Genomic DNA, 20,674 nt, shown 5'->3' on the forward strand with positions numbered 1-20,674 from the left:
TGTAAACTGTGTAACTCGTCTAATGTCTCTGAGCAACCAACACATGTAACTGGAACAGAGAACACTTTATGGTGATACTGGTCCTTACATATGGAGGTTTCTGTACCTTCTGAAGTGAAATGAGCTGATGTTACTAAAATTTTCTTTTCACAGAAACAACACTCTTCCCATTTCTCCCCCGGCACATACAAACCAGAACACACTTACACAGGTGAGAATGCTAAAGGATGAAAAGTCTGGTAACAGCTACATATAAACAAGGTCATTCAAACTTCTGAACAAATAAAAACATCAGCTTAGCAAGCCTAGGACTCTAGAGAATACCTTAATAGGACAGTGTCCCTTCAAGATCTCTAACAAGTGTTTAGGAATAGTTTTTATTTTATAGATATTGTGACTTAGCCTCTGAACTACTCTCTGGAGTCTGACAACACAGGATGTCTGGAGAAATTAGCCTCAGTAGCTCCCCCCCTTACCCAAATTAATTCTTACCTTCATCTTTGTTGCAGCATCATCTAGTGTTGTGACTTCATGGTCCTTATGTTCTCCAAAAAGCTTGTCAATAGCAGATATTGGGCATTTGCAGTGGTAACAATATGTGTCTGCTTGTGCTTTCTTTAGTTCTTTTTGTGGGCTCTCAACTTGAGGAATGTTTGTTGCTGATTTTTCAGGATACATCACCACAAAGCCTGAATCTTCAAGCTCAACAGGTGTTCTTTGCTCTGGCTCATTAACAAATTCATAACTATCACCGGCTTGCTCAAAGGAGTCCCTGTCTTCAAATAATAGCTCCTCATGTGTTAATTCTGATGATATTTCATCTTGCAAAAGTTCTTCTTGTGTAATCACGTCATAGTCCATTGACTCAGCGAGATCTTCATCAACATCAGGGTGCTGCTTCTCCCTTTGCAAGTCTGGTTTCTCTGTTTGCTGAATGGTAGGGACACAGGAACGATTTTCCTGAGTATACTGATCATCTTCACTGTCTTCAACAGGAGTCCTGACATATGGGACGTATTTTTCCATTTGAGTAACTGCTGTTATATCATGCTGTTCTTCCTGCTTATTACCAGCTTCTTGATATGCAGCTCGCTGATAATCCACTAGTTGACTATACGCTTGATTACTTGATTGCTCTGGCAACTCCTCAGTTGTTTCTACAGGTACATTTTCTTCTTCTCTTTGTTCAGTGGTATCAGTTCTTGCACCTGAAAGAATTATTTTGCTTCCAAAAGGAATGGCATGCATTGGTTTACAAATTGTTGCTTGAATGTCACTGTCAACCTGGACTTTCTCTTTCTCCACAACACCCCTTTCTGGCAGAACCTCAGTTGTGACATGTTGAACATCACCAGACCCCTGCTTGTGTTTGTCCTCTGAACTCTGAAATGAAATTCTTCCACTAAAGGACTCATCCTCTGGTATCTGATCCTTTTGAGGCCCTATGGCCTTATTTGGAATTTCATCTTTAAGAATGTATTTTTCAAAATATATTCCCGTTCCATCATCTGTGTCTGAATTTCTACTAGGGAAAGATGCATTAGAATTAGCACTTTCCTCATCAGAGGGAGTCTCATCCTTTTTCTTTTCTCCTATTGCTTCTGCATAGAGGTCCTTGTATAAAAATGACAGAGCAGGTGGCTCCTCTAGAAGCTCTGGATTAACTGCAGCAACAGTGGTAGGGAACAACAAAGATCGTTCTAGCACTCCTTCTTCTGAATCAAAGAGTGGGGTCCCTGGTGACTTCCGTTCATCTTCTACATTTGTAACCTTTTTACTGCTAGTGTCAGTTGATTTCTGCAGAGGTAAAGGGTTTGGAGCATCTGCATAGGACTGCATTTTGCTTTCTCCTTTCACAGTACCATAAAAGACTTCATCCAGATCCTCAAGTAAGGAAAACTCCTCTTCCAAAGTACCTACCTCAGCACTTTCTTTAAAAGACGCAGCTTCTTCCACAGGTTCATTGGGATCTTCTGTCACAGGAAACAATGAACACGGTCTTTCAAAATGTGGTTTAATGGGGGATTTGTCATCAATCAATGTATACTTTTCAAAATAATCCATATCGGACATACCATTATTATGATCCAAAGCTGCATTATTGTTGTTTTCTGGCAACACGGGATTTTCTTGTTGGGTTTCTCTAGTTTCCTCAACATCATCATTTTTGACCAAATCTTCTAGCTCTTGGCTTGCAGGCCTTCCCAACACTGAGCTTTCTGAAATTTCTGTGGTTCCAGAAGCTAGGGCTCTGTGGCCATCATCAGATAATTTTCTTTTAAATGAAGGATTTGTTTCCAAGTATTCTAGTTTATCTGGCATGTGTTTACTTTCTTCTTGATCAACAGAAGAAATATGTGTAGGAGCATGAATATTGAGTATTTCATAACCTTCTGAAATTATATTAAATAGATCTTTTTGTTCAGCAGTCTCTGGAGGACACTGACTCTCTTCTACAATGCTCGCATGTTCCATTTCTTCATCTTGTCCTCTCAGGTAATGTTCAGGCACTTCAGACACTTTGTCTACCTCCGGATGTTGCATTGCTTTCATTTTTGTAGGGTTTCCAATGCCAGTTTCATGCTCTGGAACTTTGTCTGGACCTGGATTATCTCCTACCAGAGATGGTAAATCATACCTTTGCGTTCTCTGACTAGTGTCTGGGGACAGTCTGTGGGAAATTTCACTTGACACTGAATCAGAAACTCTAAACATATGTCCTTTATTCTTTGTAGCACCATGAACTGTAAGTTCTCTGCAGCTTCCAGCTGGGAATTGTTTTGATCCAAAACCAGAAGCTTCATTTGGAGAAAGTTGAATTCCTTGCCTGTCTACTTCCGCAGCTCTTACTGGACTAACTGATCGAGCTTTCACCTCTTCTGCCAGCCAGCTAGCTAGCCCAAAAGATGGAATATCTGGATTCTGCTTTTCATCAGAACTAGAGCTAACAGACTTCATTACTCCTGAAGAAAGTCTACCCTGTTCACCAGAATAATGCTGAGTTTTGTGTGTTGCAGTTTCATAAACAATATCTGATGAAACAACTCCCAGATGCTCTAAGGTTGTATGTCTTTGGTCTGCAAAATACCGTTGCATTTCACGTCTATCCTCTCCTTCAGTACAAATGCCTGAAACTATGTTAGACTGCTTTCCAAGCAGGCCTACTACATCAGATAAAGATGGTGGAGTATTTTGTTTCTCTTCATCATCAGTGAAAGCCACCAATACTGACTTTTCAGGTAATGTCTGAAAAGGTACAAATGAATCTGATGACATCGCTTGCTGGTCTGCTACAGCAGTCACCTTTAACTCTGTAGTCAATGACCTTGGCACTGTCTGCACATCAAGTTGCATTTCTTGCTTATCCTGCTCAGTAGTGAATTTGGGGGGACTTCTTAGCTGCTCTGATGACAAATATTTTGTGTCCAATGAACGATCTTGAGATTCTTGCTTGTCTTTGTCTTGAGTGTGTGCTAGAGACATATTCTCCAACTGCACTGTGTTCAGGCTTGCTGCTTTAGGTGAACAGAGCTGAATTTTTTGCAATTCTTTTTCATCATGTGGTGGAATTAGATGTTTACACTCTGATTGTGCAGACTGGGGAATAAGTGGCTGCATGCCTTGCTTTTGTTGTTCAGCAAGGGACCATGAGGGAATCAAATACTCAGAGGCTGGTTTTGAATAAGGTGGAATTTCTTGCTGACGTGTTTCATCAGCTGAATAAAATGGAACTGAAGGTTCAGACTCTAGTTTTGAAGGTGCAGTTAAATACTCTTGACTTTCTAGAGTTTCTGCTTTGTCTGTAGAATACAATAAATTTAATTGTTCAGATTCTAATTGTGTAGCTGTGTGGAAGTAATGTGGAGTCTGTTCTCTTGCATGTTCAGCCTCTGACTGTGCAGCTACAGGCACATGTAGAGGATTTTTTGTATTCTCTGCTTCTTTGCTTGCAAAGAAGAAGCCTGACTCAGGCTGGACAGTTTCTGACTGCTCTGTTTGACAGTGGGTGTAAGAAAGGTCTAAGTGCTTGGGGGACAGGCCTTCGGTTACAGGTGAAGACTTTGGACTTCCAGATGCTGTTAGTTCAGTAAGAGACGAATACTGTTGAATTTTTTGGCACTCTGCTTCCTCAGTGGAAAAGGATAAATCTTGTTCAGTTTTCAACTGAGCAGTTAGAGATGAGGTAGCCCCAGTGTCTCGCTTCTCTGAATGTCCTGCTCTCAGTGGGGCCATTTTGTGCTTTTCTGCTTTGTCAGTAGGTCTTAATAAATCTGATTGTTCAAAGTCCGTTTGCGCAGTTCCCTGCTCCTCAGTCCTGCCAAAGATGTATGATACAGAAAGTGTTTCTGGTTGCTCTGTTTCAACAACAGAGTACTGCAAGTTAATGCACTGAGGTTCAGGTTGGGCCCCATCCCTCCTCTCCATTTCACCCATGAAATATGATGTCTCTGGATGCTCCAGCTGGGTAGTCTGTGGTTGTTCTGCTTTGCCATAGGAGTACAATAAGTCTGGTGGTTTGATTCCATGAGTCTCTGCTTTGCTGAGAGAGTATGACAAATCTGGACATTTTGATTTTTGTTGTTCTGGTTGCAACTGTTCTGCTTTTTCTGTGGAATATGAAAAATCAGAAGACACGAACCCTGCTTGTGCAGTTTCCTGTTTTTCTGTTTTGCCAAGTGAATGTGATAAACCTGGTTGCACTAAGCCTAACTGTGAAGCTGCTTTCTGCTTTTCTTCACCAAGGGAGTGCAAAAAGCCAGGCTGGGACATTTCTTTTTTGTCTAGTTTGCCAAAGGACTCCAAAAGCTCTGACTGTTGCAGTACTTCTTGGGCAGATTGTGAGTGCTCTGATTTGCCAGCTGGATATGATAAATCCATTTCTTCCACTGGCTGTTCAATTTCATGGTGCTCTTGATGACCAATAGAATATGACACACCTGGATAGTTCGATTTCTGATGTGTAGCTTCCTCTTCTATTTCTCTAACAGGATAAGATAACCGTGGGTGTCGCAACTCTGGCAATACCATTTCTTGTTCTCTTTTGCCAGAAGAATAAAATGAACCTGTATGTTCCAGTTCACCTTGTGCAGTTTGCATTTCACCTGTTTTACCAAGGGCATATGTTAAATCTTGTTGCCCTAAGTCCATTTGTGTTGCTTCTTGTGACAGTGTTGGGCAAATGGAATACAATATACTGGGAAGTTCCTGTTCTGGATGTGCTATTCCTTGTTGCTTTGTTTTTCCAATGGGATGGGGTGTTACAGGCAGCTCTGATTTCCGTTGTGTAGCTGGTGGCTGCTCTACTGTGTCACTGGAATACAACAAATCTCGATGCTCAACTTCTAGTTGTGCTGTTCCTTGCTGTTCTGTTTTGCCAGTGAAATGCAGCAAGTCCTGATGCTCTGCTTCCACTTGAAGAGTTTGTGGTTGCTCTGTTTTCCCAGGGCAAGATGATAAATCTGGTTGTTCTAACCCAGGTTGTGTGGTGTCTTGTTGCTGTGTTTTATCAGGGGAATGCGATAAATCTGAATGCTCCAACTCTTGTTTTGCCATTTCTTGTTGCTCTTTTTCACCAGAGGAATACAAGAAGTCCAGGAATTCCCCTTCCAGTAGGGCCCTATTTGGTTGCTCTGCTGTGTCATGGGAACTTGAAAACATCGGCTGTTCCAATTTCAGTTGTACTGTTTCTCCTGGGTGTAATGTATAGCTTCCCCTCTCCTGTTTGACCTCCAGTTGTGCACTTCGTTCTTCTTCACTAACAGAAGAGGACAAATTGGGGTGCAGTACTTTGTCTGTGGCATCTGAGACGTCTGGATGTTCAGACTCCAGTGGGGCAGCCCATGATGGCTTTGTTTTGACAAAAGAATGTAACAAATCATGTTCTTTCAGTTCTGGCTCTGTTACTTTATGAGGTTCTGCTGTGCCAACAGAGAATGACCAATCTGCATACTCTGATTTTGCTTGGGAATTTTGCAGTCCTTCTGTTTTCTCCATAGAGCACTGCAGCTCAGGGTGTTCTGCCTGCATTCCTGCATCTTCCCACTGCCCTGCCTTGCTGAGAGATGATGAAAAATCACCTGGCTGTTCCTGCTTTGGTTGAATCTTTTCTTGTTGCTGTACTGTGCCAGTGGAATGCGATAAATCTGGATACTCCAAATCCACTTCAGCAATTTGAGGTTGCTGTGTTTCACCAATTGAACATGATAAATCCATAACTTCTGCCTCTGGTTGTATGATTTCATGGTGTTCTAATCTGCCAGCAGATAAATCTGAATGGTTTGATTTCACATGTGTAGTTTCTTGTTCTGCTTCACTAACAGAATAAGGTAACTGTGAATGCCCCAATTCTGGCTGTGCTTTCTCACCTTGTACAGCTTTTTTGAAAGAAGGCAAGAAGCCTGGCTGCTCCTCTTGAGCCGTTTGTGCTTGCTCTGTTTTGCCAGGCCAAGATGATAGATCTGGATTTCCTAAAATTAGTTGTGTAGTTTCTTGTGTTTGTGTTTTATCAATGAAATATGATAAATTAGGATGCTTTGGCTCTGGTTTTGCCATTTCTCTTTGCTCTGCTTTTCCACTATGAGATGATGCACCTGGAACTCCTAGTTTCTCTTCTGCAGCTTGTGGATGGTCTGCTCTGCTGACAGACTGTCCCTCATTAGGGCGTCCCAAGGCTGTGTGCTCCATCCCTCGCTGCCCCACTTTCTCAGTGGGGGATGCCAAGTCTGTGTGGCCTATCTCCAGCTGGACAGGTGGGATTTGCTCTGTTTTGTCATGAACATACAACACATCTGGCTGTTCCAACCCCAGCTGGGTTGTTTCCTTCACTTTGTTGAGGGAACATGCTAGACCAGGGTGTTCAGGTTTCAGCTCTGCAGTTTGCAGTCCTCCTGCTTTGAAAACAGAATAAGGCAAGTTAGGATGTCCCTGCTCTGGTTCTGCCATTTCTTCTTCTTCTGACATACACACAGAATGGGCCAAATGTGGAATTTCCACTTCTGGCTGAACCATTTTCTGTTCTGCTTTTCCAAAGGGGTAAGTTTGCTCTGTTTCTTGTTGTACTCTTTTTCGCACCTCTGTGTTATCCAGAGGATATATCACATCAGTGTGCTCTGCCTTTGGTGGGGCGACTTCATCATCTGGCCTGTCAATGGAAAATGATAAACCTGGTTGTTTCAAGTCCTCCTGGGCATGTTTTAATTGCTCTGTTTTACCAGGAGAATGTGATAACGTTTCTTGCTCTAACTGCTGTTTTGTGGCTTGCTGCTGCTTTTCTCTGCCAACAGAAATTTTTCTCTGTTTCTGATCCAACAGTACTACTTCTTGTTGGTTTGTCTCATCAGCGGAATGTGACGAATCAGGATGCTTCATTTCCCATGTTGCAATTTCTGGCTCATTTACTTTGCCAGGGGAGTATGTCAAACCTGGGTGTTTCGACTCTATTTGTGCAGTTGTTGGAGAAGCTCTTTTTCTGGCTTCTTTAGGCAATCCTCGATGTTTAGACTCAAACTCCTGAGTTGCTTGTTCTTTGGTTTTACCAAAGGAAAATGACAAATCTGGATATTTTGAATCCAATTGTGAAGTTTCTTGCTGGTTTCTTTGGCCATCAGGACATGACAAATTTGGGTATTTAGATTCCACTTCCATACTTTCATCTTGTGTTGCTTCACCCAGGGTTCCTATTGAATCCAAATGATCTGATTGTTGCTGTGTTTCTCCCATGGAGTATGAGAGCTGTGGATGTCCTGGCTCTTGCTCTACGATGTCACCTGGTTTTGCTTCACCACTGTCGCATGAAAAATCTGGATGTTCCATCACCAGTGGTGCAGTTTCTTGTTGTTTCAAACGAGATGGTAAGGTTGGATGTTTCAATTTTTTTTGTTGTTCAGGTTCATGAAAGAAATATGACAAATCTGGATATTCTGAACTCATTTCCATTTCCAGTGGAGCTTCTTTTCCGCTGGACAATGGCAAAAATATGTGCTCCAGCTCTGGATGTACTATTTCTTGTTGCTCTGTTTTGCCAGTAAAACATGAAAGAAATGGTTGCTCTGATTTGTGTTCTGTCATATCCTCTTGCATTTCCGTACTTATATAAAATGTCTGTTCTGGATATGCTGGCTCTGTTTGCATTTCTTCTTGCATTTGTTCACTGAAAGTATATGGCAAAGATGGATGCACTAAATCTGGCTGAGCTATTTCTTGCTGTGCCAAATTAATTTGGTCTATGACCTGTGGCTCTTCTTTCCTCCAGGTTTCTGACAAATCTGAATACTCCATTTCCATTTGCATAGCTTTTTGTTGGGCTGTTCTCTCCTGTTCCAGCTCTCTTTGTACTACATCTTGTTGTTCCATCCTGCCAAAGGAATATGATATATCCGGCTGGGCCACATTCAGCGATGGTGTCTCCTGTTGCTGACTACCAGCAGTGGAACAGGAGGGAAGTGACTGCTCCTGCTCCATTTGTGCCATTTCCCAGGGCTTTGCTCTGTCAGTTGAATATGAGGGCCCCAAAGATCCTGACTCCACTCCTTCTTGCATTACTTCTCCAGTAGTAAATGAGAAATCCCTATTTTCTGAAGCTAGTTGTACATTTTCATGTTGTTCTGTTTCACTAATGAAATGTGAAGGCTCTGGACCTTTTAAGTCTCTTTGTACAGCTTCTTGTGCTATTTGTCCCTGGGAATATGGTGAATCTGCTTGTTCCAATTTTGGTTGCCATGTTTCCTGTTGTTCTGTTTTGCCACTGGAATACGATGTCTCTAGCTGTTCTGCCCTCAGCTGTGAGGTTTTATGTTGCTGTTCTTTTCTGGCAGAATATGACAAAACTGGATGCTCTGACTGCAGTTGAGTAGTTTCTGCCTGCAGTCCCTTGGCACAGGAATACTGCTTACCTGTGGGCTGTGAATCCTGCTGTACAGGCTGTGGCTGTTCTCCTTCATCACCAAAATATGACGTAAGAGAATTGTCCAAATCTGCTTGTGTCAATTCTTGCTGCTTTGTTTTATTCGTGGAATATGGTAAACGTGAACATGCTGTTTCCAGATACCCAGTTTGCTGTGTCTCAGCTCTTCTGGTGGTATCTAATATATCTGGATGTACCAACTGGAGTTCTGTAGTGTTTTCGTTCTCTGCTTCTTGCATCAAACATGATAAATCTGAAGGTACCAGCACAAACTGTGCTGTTTCTTCTTGCTCTTCTTCTTCAGGGGAATAAGACTCTAGCTGTTTCAGTTTAAAAGGAACAGATTTTTGTTTTTCTGTTTCTTCCTTGGAAAATAAAAACTCCTGATGTTCCATCTTCAGTTGTACACTTTCTGATTCTCCAATTTCTTTGCTGGAACATGAGAAATCTGGATGTTCTGTCTCCCGCTGTGCACTTTCTGGTTCCTCCATTTCTTCCCTCGAAAAAGAAAAGTCTGGACGCTCCATCTCCAGCTGTGCACTCTCTGATTCCTCTGTTTCTTCCTTGGAAAAAAATTCTGGATGCTCTTTCTCCAGTTGTGAACTCTCTGATTCCTTTGTTTCTTTCTTGCAATATGAGGAATCTGGCTGCTCCCTCTCCAGCTGTGCATTTTCTGATTCCTCCATTTCTTCCCTGGAAAAAGAAGAGTCTGGACGCTCCATCTCCAGCTGTGCACTCTCTGATTCCTCTGTTTCTTCCTTGGGAAAAAATTCTGGATGCTTTTTCTCCAGCTGTGAACTCTCCGATTCCTTTGTTTCTTCCATGGAAGGTGAGAAATCTGGCTGCTCTGTCTCCAGTCGAGCACTCTTCAATTCCTCTGTTTGTTCCTTGCAGTATGAGAAATCTAGATACTCTGTCTCTAGTTGGGCACTTTCTGATTCCTCCACTGCTTCCCTGGAAAAAGAAAAGTCTGGATGCTCCATCTCCAGCTGTGCACTCCCTGATTCCTCTGTTTCTTTCATGGAAAAAAGCAATTCTGGATATTCTGTTTCCAGTTTTGCACACTCTGATTCCTCTGTTTCTTCCCTGGAGTATGAGAAATCTGGATGCTTGGTCTCTGGTTGTGCACTCTCCAATTCCTCCATTTCTTCCCTGGCATATGAGAAATCTGGATGTTCTGTCTCCCGCTGTGCACTTTCTGATTCCTCCATTTCTTCCCTGGAAAAAGAAAAGTCTGGACGCTCCATCTCCAGCTGTGCACTCTCTGATTTCTCTGTTTCTTCCTTGAAAAAAGGGAAGTCCGGATGCTCTGTCTCCATCTGTGTTCTCTCTGATTCTCCAATTTCTTTGCTGGAATATGAGAAATCTGGATGCTTCATCTCCATTTGTGCACTCTCTGCTTGTTTGCTTTTTTCAATGGAAAAATCAGGGTGATTCAAATCTACTGCTTTATTTATAGCTGAAGTTTTCTGAGTTTCTTCTGTTTCTGTGAGAATAGGATATGAAAGGCCAAAATATTTAGAATCTATCTTTCCAGGAACAGGTGAACTTTGTTTAATTCCTTGCTCCTCTGTTTCCTGAAAGGAGGAAGAAAAGTCTTGGTCAGACTTTATTTGCTTCTCTAAGTGAACATTTTGGGTTTCTGGTAATGGGGTCTTTTGACCCTCTTTTTTTTTACCAGAATACAATAGACCTGAAGGCTCACTTTCTGACAGTGCAGTTGCTGATGAGTGACACTCAGTTTCTTGCTTCTCTGTTTCATCTACAGAATATGGTAAAAGCACATGTTCAGACTCAGACTGTGCAGTTTCTGATGACTGAGGATTAATATCCTCCTGTCTTGTTTCAGACAGACTGGAATATTTGGATTTAGCTGATGGAGCACTAGGTAAGTAGGACTGAACTGCTGACTCCTGTGCTTCCCTCTCAGGATGTTCTGACACAGATGCTGTAGGCAAAATAGGTTGGGTACTTTGTCTATCCAATTCATTAACAAAATCTGCTGAAACAGACTGTGGTGCAGAATTGGGCTGAATTTCCTGCTGCTTCGGTTCATCGAGATCATCTGATGCTGTCAGCAGAGATTGGTCTGGTTTCTTGTTTGCATTTTCAGCTGAGGAAAGTGGCACTTGTTTCTCTGATTTATTATCAGACTCTAAGGAAACAGAGGTTGTTTGCTCGGTTATTGATGTTTTGGCTGCAGGTGAATAACTTTGCTGCTTCCTGGCTTCTTCAGGAGGGCAGGACTTCAGTGAATGTCCTGATACCTCATTTGGAGTCTCTGAAAGAGATTGTCTGTCTTTTCTTTCTTCATGTTGAAGAGTTGTTTCTGCACCAAAGCTTGAAAATCTGCTTGGTTTATCTTTCATTTTAATGGGTTTAATATTTTCAGATGAAACATCATCTTTATTAGTAAGCTCTTTTTCAAGAGGCATTGTTGGTGAAGAATAGCTTTGATTCGCATGTGCTGTGGGTTGTTGTCTTTGGTTCCTTCTTCTCTCTGATGGTGTTTCAAGATTTCTACTTCTTGCACTCTGGAAAGGTTTTGGATGTGTTGCTTCTGAAAATGAACTGAACTTCTGCAGTCTTTCTTTTACTGATGTTTCAAGGAACTGTTCAGAATCTCCTGAAACTGAGCTACTTCTCTGGATTCTGGTTTTCTCTAGTGTTTCAGGGGCTGGCTCAGTCCCTCCAAAAATTGAGTTAAACAGCTGGATTCTAGCTTGTACTGGTCCTCCAAGAATCGGCCCTACTTTTCTCAGTTTGCTCTCTCTAAATATTGATCTTATCGGGGCACGTTTTACTGGCTCTTCTGTGATGTTCTCTAGATCTTCTTTGTCGTCCAACATTTCCTCATCTATGTCTTGTGCTTCCACCTGTTCAACATTCAACACAGAGGCCTGCAGATCTCCTAGAACAGTTCTTGGTTCTTGCCTCTGCATTCCTGAAGAGTCACGTTTTTTATTGCCCTGGCCTCCCTTCAGGCTTGTAGCCATCAGCACCCTATTTGAAGATTTGCGTTTCCTTTTCCGAACAATCTTACCTTCATCCATAATAAAGATAACTTTTCCTGGAGGAGAACCTACTGGTGAACTTTCCATACTGTAAAGATCAGAAGTTGTACTAGTTTCTGAGGCCCAGGGAGTAGAACATCTGCTCGAGCTGGTTTCCCAGGTTATCCCACTGTCTTCACTTTGAACTGTTACCATAGAAAAGGAAGGGTTAGTCATGATGTACTGCAGCTTGGGTTTCACATCTTCACCTTGGATAAGATCTTTTAAACTAAAAGCAAAAAGAACAACAGAAAAAAAAAAAGCTGTAAAAACACATAACAAATTAAATTATTGCAGTAAAATCTAGATTTCTGCATTAAAGCAAAAATACTTTTCAAAGTTGTAAAAATAATGCATGCGCATAAATTTTGAAACACAAGCATAAGCAAAGTCATATTTCATCTGACAAATGTATTTTAGATAAATTTTTGTAAGGTGCATGTTGCAAGATTAGTTCAATGAAGGGGCGGTCTTTAAATGCTCTTGACAATGCAGGAAAATCAGTCTTTGATCTGACCTTGTTTTGCCAGTGTGAGATTGAGATTGATTCTGGGGCTATTCTCCAGTGCATGGTTATCTCACAGTATAATGTAAACCTTGCATTAAACACTTATAAGATACTCTCAGTGTTTTAATAGCACTCACACTTGCTTTGCCCAAGTATAAATGATTATACAACACTCAAAGAAGTAGAGAATCTATCCACTAGTTTGTTACTGTCTTCTCATATGTTTCATCCTCTAAGCACTTTACATACTTAACAAAGTAATTTGGAATACATTCAACAATAAAAATATACTGAGCCCTCCCCAAATGAAATAACAATGTTTTATAAAGCCAACTTTAAACCTTATGATATGTAATCAGTACACTATCATATGCTGCAATCAAATCTCTCTCAGTGAAAAAAAAAGGCTGGAGAAATATTTTCTGGGAAGCTTTACGAAAAAAAAGGCTTAGAAATAAGAGTGTAAAGAATAGCAAAACCAGTTAGAAGACATTACTTTAAAAAAAAAGTATTTTTAGGGTTGCAAAAGTTATTGGAAAAAAGCATAGAAAAGGTAATCAAAACACTCAACCCCAACATTTCTTCAGTAGACAGTAGTTCATTTAGGGAAATCGTATTAGTAGCTGATGGAAAGAAAGGCAGAGTATCTGCTGACAAAGGCGGAGGCTTAAGTAGAGCAGAAGAAGTGGTGAAGTCTCTGTGACTCCCATGACAGGATGCAAACCTGTGGCCACACAACGTCCTATTTCTACTTGAACAGAGGCAAGGGTCACTTTCTAGGTGATTAGGATAAAGCACTTCTTCAATGAGAGTGAAGAAATCTAGCTCTTTGCCATGGGATTGGAGAAGCAGGACCCATCTGACCAACTGGCACAGGCTGCGACCCAGCACCACATGGGTGCCAGAAACGCCTGCAGGCTGCAGAGGTGGGGGGACAGCCCTGAGGAACAGTCAGCATCGCTCTGGAGGGCACTGAGCGCCTGGCAGAAGGCAGAGGTCTTTGAAGGAGAAGATGAAATCCTGGGAAGAGCCATAATTGCTCCACCAAGCTAATCCTCTGAACCATACGGGTTTTGTAAAGGACACTCAGCAAAACTGCTCAGTACCTATTGGAAACAAAAAGGTAATCCTGATACTAGCCATGCTGGTCCTACCTTTCCATGAATTTACTCTCTAGAGCACCGAACAAGAAGAGCTGCCCTGGGCTGGCCCATGCTGAGGTCTATGCAGACTGATGCACAGACCATCTCATCTCTGATGTCCTTGGTGCTAAATGAAGACTGAAGTCACCCTGTGGGACAACAGCCTGACCAGGCAGTAGTGGGACAACATGGTATCAAAGTCCACTGATGGGGCTTAAAGCCAGTTGTGGTGACTGGGCTGGCCTGGAGACCGTGACTAGCAGGACAGCTTGGACTAAAGCCCACAATTCAAAGCAAGTCTGACAGTGCAATACTAAGCAATCAGATCTTAGCCAAAAAAAGCCCCCAAACCAGCCCTCAAACAGATACAAGCCCCAGGATGTACAGCTGATTATCTGCCTTGGTGCAGTACTCTAGCAAGGCTAGCTCCATAAGGTAAAATTCACAGGTTGCAGGAAGAGCCAAAGCAAACAATTCTATACCAACTTTTCTTCTAGCTTTTCCTTTGCCAGTTTCATGGCTTGGCATTAGGTTGGCTTGGGCATAGGAAAATAAAATAAAATTAAATGAAATAAAATAAAATAAATAGCAGTAGTACTAAGGAATATTTCAGGTCTTATTTTAGTCCATAATAACAGAAAATAAAATAAATAGCAGTAGTACTAAGGAATATTTCAGGTCTTATTTTAGTCCACAATAACAGACTAATCTTTTTTCACATTTTTCAACTTCTAAATCACCCTATATATTTTAAAACCAATTTTTCTACACTACCTGGTGTTATTAAATAAACCCCCATGCAGAACAGAGCAGCACTCCCACTTCAGCTGATACTAGTGAATAAGAATGGGCTGTTCTGGCTCTGCCTATGCAAAAAGCTTGAATTATTCACATCATTGTCTCATTTCCAAGGTTGCGGTCACAGTCCATATTCCTCTACATGCGATGAGATGGTGCTTTACATTTTTAAGACCAGAATGAAAGACACATAAGTCAAGCATTTCCTTCCAATATAATTCCAAATGCTGCCCTAGTTTTGTATACAATTGGCATGCTGCAGAGTAGTAGCTGAAAGACCCCTCTCTAGTCAGAGGAAGCATCTGTCATTGCAAAAAGACATTTGCAATGTTTCAGGTCCATAAATGCAGATATGAAGCCACCAACATCCCGGGGCAAAAGCCAGTGCTGCCTTTTTTCCACGTAGATATTCCACATCCAATCCTGTCAGCCCGTGTGCTGTCAGTTTGTTATTTCACTGCTAGGACATTGACTCAAGCCTTTTCTAATTCTTGAAGACACTGACGACTGATTTTGTGCTTCCTGTCATAATAGCTCAAAACCAGGTTTTTCTTTATCGCCTCCTTCTGCTTCTCACAGCGATCTGCTTCTCACTATGACTTCCGTGCTGTGTCCACTGGGATTTTGGGTGTCAGGTCCAGCCTGGCAGGCTGGGCACACTTTCCCTTACGTATCATACCAGGGAAGAAGTTTTCACCTCCCCAGCTGCCAGAGCAGCCGTGTTCAGATATGCTGAGTGAGGTCTGTCCACCTGTGCTACACAACCACTGTCACGGAGAAGCACAGCCAGCCCATCAGCTTTCTAAAATCCTCCAGTCCTGGCAGCATCAAAATTTGTTGCTGTTTGCCACATAATACCTCGCAAGCTGAAAACAACCCAGATAAAATGACTGAGATGTGAAGCTGTGGCAGTGGCCTGCACTGACAAGATCTCTCATTCCCTGAAGGCTCCTACTTCAGCCCTGCAGGCACAGTGCAGGGGAGTTGGAAATTGGTATTTGCCAGCTTGCCTTCCCAGTTGAAGGAAATACTTTATTTTTTCTGTGTTTGTGTTTTTGTTCTGTACGTTCCTGTAGTTTCTGCCTTTACCATACTGCCCCTTTCCCCCTACAGCAATCAGTATGCTCAGCGAGGTCTCTGCCTATTGCTCTGCATTTCCTAGGGCTGTAGCTCGTCCATCTCCTCCTTCAGGGTAAGAGAATTAGGAGCTACAGAAAGTCACTATTTTAAACCTAGCCTTTCACTTGTTAACCTACTGCTAACTTCCTTCAGTGTTAATGATGCCCCTTCTGGCAACACAGTGGCTCACGGATGTGTCCAGATCCAAATGAGTAATTATCTGAAAGCAGTAAGACGGCTGCTTGCTCTGCTACAAAGCTGACTTTTATTAAGAGTAGCTGGGAGCCAGGAGCTGGGCCCATCTCACACTTTTTGTCCCACCCTGATGCTTGCAAATGTCTGAGAAGGGACGCGACCTGCTGCAGCACTAGTCTCTTTTGCAGACGTCAGGTCATGGCATGGCCCGGTGGCATCGCCAGTCACACCTTCAGATGCTGCTTGAGAAACCACAGCACCTTCGTGCCCCAGAGGTCTGCCTTGCTCCCACATCCTGGATTCTCCACCACACAGGTCGCGGAGGGAGCGCCGGTATGGAACAAACACTTTGGTCTGGGTGGGAGACTTCCTTTACACAGTGGTTTAAGCACTTTGTTGAGACCTCACGGGGAACTTCTCGAAGTCTGTGTGTTATTTTAGATCCAAACTGCAATACAGACCTTTATCAAGGACTCAGGGTTACCTAAAAGGCTGAAAAGAACCAAACACAGGATGCCCGGTCGCAGCCGCCGGCAGGGGCCGGGCCGTGGGCTCGCCGGCCGCACCGCTCCCCGCGGCAATGCCCCCACCTCCACGACGTTCCACCCCGTTCAGCTGCTCCCAGTGCCCTTCTGCCCGAGCCTCTGCCCTGCCAGGCTCAAGGTGGCTCCTCACGCAGGGCAAGGGAAAGGCTCCGCTTCCCGCCGCGCGCCGTGGCCTGCCCGGCGCGCCCGCCTGCAGCCGGCGGCGGACAGACGGCCCTGCCAGCCCCTTCCCGCCCGGCTCAAGGCAGGCACTGCCTCGTCTAGGAAACGAAGATCACACACCCTTTCCCCACATCTTTCTCTGCTTTGGGGAGGGTACGGCAAACTTTCCCTTGGGAAGACAAATCCCCAGCGCTCCCCTTCCCACCCCTTCTTCCCCACCATCCCACTTCCTACCATTCCACTCCTTTGCTCTCCTGGATGCCGCAGCATCCCCCACGTAGCAGGCAGTCCCCTTCTCCACTCTGCTTCCCCTTTCATCTGTTTCACTCATCGTTCTAAGCTAGACTTGGCTCTAAAGCTTTCACACCTCAGATCTTCTTGCGGAAGGACTGCTTCATTAAAAATAAAAATAAATAAATAAAAAATTTCCAGAACTCCAGGGCTTTCTCTGCATTTACTGGTCTTAGGTCACCACTAAATTAATAGATAAAATGAGCTCCATACCTATCCCAAGCAAACCAGCTACCTGGAAACATGTATAAATTGGCTGCAGAGCCATTTTTATGTAAGCCCTGCACACAGACGCATCCAGAGACCTTCCCACTGCACACAGCAATCAGCTGGGACTGGTCCAAGAGACAGAGCTGTGTCAGAGCAGCTTGCCCATCATGTAGTTGTAAGAGACACGGATATGCCTGTGGGTATGTAAGCCAGTTAACCAGTAAACTATTTTCCTATAGCTAGGCTTAATTCTCACCGTTATGAACACAAAATTTAAAACCTATTAACTTCATCCTCATGTTTGCCTTAAAACACAGAATACATGCTTTCAAAATATTTTCCCTTTTTAGATGATTAATTCTACATGGAGCTAGAAGGAAAAGACTTCTACCACGATCCGTCTCAGATAGTAGAATGCCCAAAGGCCAGAAAATATTGCATGAACCTTCTGAAGATCAGAAGGTTATTTATGCTGACAAGGATATGATGCCATATCCCATCTTTATAATAGGTTCTGATGCTGCATGCTAGCCTCATTATTTGCATAAAAACCTGTGTTAGGAAACCAAATTATTTGAAGACATGAAACCGGAACTTTTCTGCTTTTTATGTGCATGCATCATAATTTGGGGGCAAGTCATAAGCTCTGCTGCAGTTTTGGGGATTTTATTCCCTGCGGCTGCTGCAGAGGGACTGGTGTGGAAGCAGAGTGGGTTGGTCAGGGCTCAGGGCTTGGTGTCCTGGAGGAACACCAGGGCTCCTCCTCCTCTTCCACAGGTAGTTGCTGACCTTGGGCCAGCCATCTTGCTGCATAACTCTCTTATAAAATAGGTATGAGGATATTTAGTGTGCTTGACAGGTGGAAATAGGAGCGGATGGGCAATTTCCCCCGGACTGGAATGTTGCATAACCAGGTGCTGTTCAAGTGCATGCAGAGGAGGAAGACAAAAGCAGCAGAGAGCTTGGGGTTGTTAAAAATAAATCAGTGACAGCAGGGTCCGGGACAGGCTGTCTTCAGCCAAGTTTGCGTATTGGTTACACCTCCCCTAAGCTATGTTTTCAAAGCATACACACACACACACACACAAAAATCTGTTCTGCAACAGTGGCTTGAAAACCTGTTTGTCAACAAATAATTAGCTTACAGCCTGAGTATGTGCCAGAGGCTAGGCTGGCTGTTCTTGCTTAGCCATCACCTCCCAGGAGCTCTGCCTAGGCACTCAGCATGGGAAAAGGCCTTAAGCTCAACAACCGTGCAGACATTTGCAACAACAAAATTTAAGCAGTTAAAAGAGTCAGTTTTATATAACTTTACTAAGGTATAGGTGAGCGCTTGGTGCAGTTACCATATCTGTGCCAAACTCAAAATTTTACGTCTCCCGTAATCTAATTAAACTAATCAAATGGATTTAAATGTACTCAGTTACTACTGAGCACAGCTGTTAAAAACTTCTCTGGTAGACTCTGACCTTTCTTATTAGTAAGACAGTTAAGGATAGAGACAAACTCTGCAGTGCTTAATATAACTGAGAGCTAACGGGAATGGTTGCTGTGATTTAATTAAGCAGTGAGATGCAATGCCCAAGTTTGCATTGCACAGGCTGCCAGCCAGAACCAAGACCCAGCTGTGGGGAGCTGCTAACAGGCAGCCTTGAAGAAACTGTCCTCCCAGCACAGGCAGTAAATAACTGTGAGGCAACACAGATTTCCCTCCCTTTAGGGGAAAAGTTAGCCATTCCCACTTATGTTTTATAATTTGAGTTTTATTATTAGCCATTTAATTGCAGATTCTATTAAAAAATATCCAGTCAGTTGTGTTTTAGCTGTCTGCAGTGACTAGCTCCACTCTGCCGACTTCAGCTGGTTTTCTCATAGGGTTGCACCCATGCGCAAGCAGTGTTTATTGGCATGTAACCTCTCTCTCTGCCAGTGTGGGACTGAAGAGTCAACATCTCCCTTGGAAGAAAAGCAGCATTACACACCAGGGGCGTCCCCCCACTTCTTTGACAAACTAGCTCTCTATTCCCTCTACAAGGAGGTTTTCCTACAGTCCTGGGCTATGTTTCCCTCTTTGGCTTTCAGCAGCACTCAGGGTGGGTTAGGCTGCACAGAGACGCCCCCGCATCTCTTCTGCTATCTTTTTTCTCCCAGTGACTATCATCAGCAATGTCAGAAAGCACCTTGAGCTGCGATACAGCCAGAATGGCTTGTAAATGCAGGATGGCTCTACAGCACTGAGGTTTTAGGAACTCTATGGCCCAAATCTCTTAAAAAACTTGTTTCTGGAAATACCTTAAACCATCATCATTGACGTCTTTGGTTATTCCTACAGTGTTCACCCAAACCCGATAGGCTTTACTCAAGACAAGGAAGAAATCTTGCGACCCGATATGTGCTGGGGGACTCTCAGGCCTCACAGTCTCTTTTTGAAAGAGACTAGCTTTTTGAAAGCACTGGCACTGCCAGAGGAGTCCGGCTGCACAGATCGGGTTGCAGACGCCTCTGCATCCTGCTCAAGACCAAGGCCATGTGCTGGGCACCGGGCCACTGTCTTGCTCGTTATTCTCCTGACAGTAGGAGAGCAGTGTTAGGACAGCAAACAGTTTCTGTACGGGAGTTATTAAGAAAAAAAAAAGATATTAAAAAAAATAAATCAAGGTGATAAAGTGTTCCTCATTCCACCCCAAAAATCAGCCACACAAATCGTGACTGGTGGTGGCGAGCATGTACAACAAGTTTTTCCTTTTTGGGGGAAGAAGAGACTGAAGAGGGAGGGACAAATGGGAAGGAAGAAAAGGCCATAAAAAGGAACAAATTTCAATGTGCCATTATAATTTTTGACTATCTTCTCCCTGACAAGCAAATCTGCAGAGCATTTAAGATCAATATGTGACAGAGTCAGACAGAGAGGGAGGTGCAGAGAGAGATGCCACTTGAGCTGGCACACCAGATCTTTAAATAGAAAAGCTTTCAGGGAACTCAGGGCAGGCGCTTACTGCACAAAACTTAATTACAGCCATACCCATCCCCCCATGCCCCCCCCCCTTTAACAGCCCCCACACACTTTTTAGCTGCAGCAGTTGGGGAAGGGAAGGGGGAAAGGCACTAAAACCAGCATGGGCCCCCAATCCTGGTATCCCCCTGGGCTGGTGTATTGGGATGGAGCTGTCAGCTCCCCCCAGGGCTGCAAGTCCCTGGAGAGACAGTACCTGTTAGTCAGCTCCTCCGCTTCCTCTGGGTCCACAGCCTCCTCCTCCTCTTCTTCCTCCTCCTCCTCTTCTTCCTCCTCCTTCTCTTCTTCCTCCTCCTCTTCTTCCTCTTCTTCTTCATCCTCTATGAACGACGAGGCCTCAGACACCCTGTCACACTCTGCGCCGTGGTAACCCTCCATGCCCTTCCCAGCTCAGGCCCTCGCCGGTGATTTTTACCTCCGACCCTGTCCTCCCCAGGGTTGCCTGAAGCAACTGTCATCCCCAGCAGCTCTCGCTTCTCCTGACTCAGGGCAGTCTTTAAATAGAAGGCAGTGAAGTTACAGCACCGAGCTGCTGCTGGTCCTACCCTGGGTCCTAGCACCAACCCAATCGGGTGCCAGGACACGTGGCAAAACCCGACAGCCATCCATCCGCCCATCCAGCTGCTCGCCCCCTTCACCCGCCCACCGATGCCAACAAGGTGTTTCTGCAGTGGAGACGGGGCAGCCAGGCAGCAGCGGGGAGGAAGGGGCTGGGGCCCCAGCACACCTTCCCAAG

The 20,674-nt window shown here is 43.8% G+C and overlaps 1 protein-coding gene across 1 annotated transcript in view; it reads right to left on the reverse strand.

Moving 5' to 3' along the window:
* CMYA5 (cardiomyopathy associated 5) overlaps positions 1-20,407 on the reverse strand; it is a 48,784-nt gene extending 28,377 nt beyond the window's left edge. The window contains exons 1-2 of the mRNA XM_069775951.1: positions 20,135-20,407; positions 493-12,184 (exon numbers count right to left, since the gene is read on the reverse strand). Of these exons, the coding sequence (XP_069632052.1) occupies positions 493-12,184; positions 20,135-20,316 (11,874 nt within the window). The 5' untranslated portion in view covers positions 20,317-20,407. The remainder of the gene's footprint in view (positions 1-492; positions 12,185-20,134) is intronic.
* Positions 20,408-20,674: the final 267 nt, after the last annotated feature.

The sequence above is a fragment of the Haliaeetus albicilla genome, chromosome Z (assembly GCF_947461875.1).
Source record: "Haliaeetus albicilla chromosome Z, bHalAlb1.1, whole genome shotgun sequence".
In the NCBI taxonomy this organism is placed as follows: Eukaryota; Metazoa; Chordata; class Aves; order Accipitriformes; family Accipitridae; genus Haliaeetus; species Haliaeetus albicilla.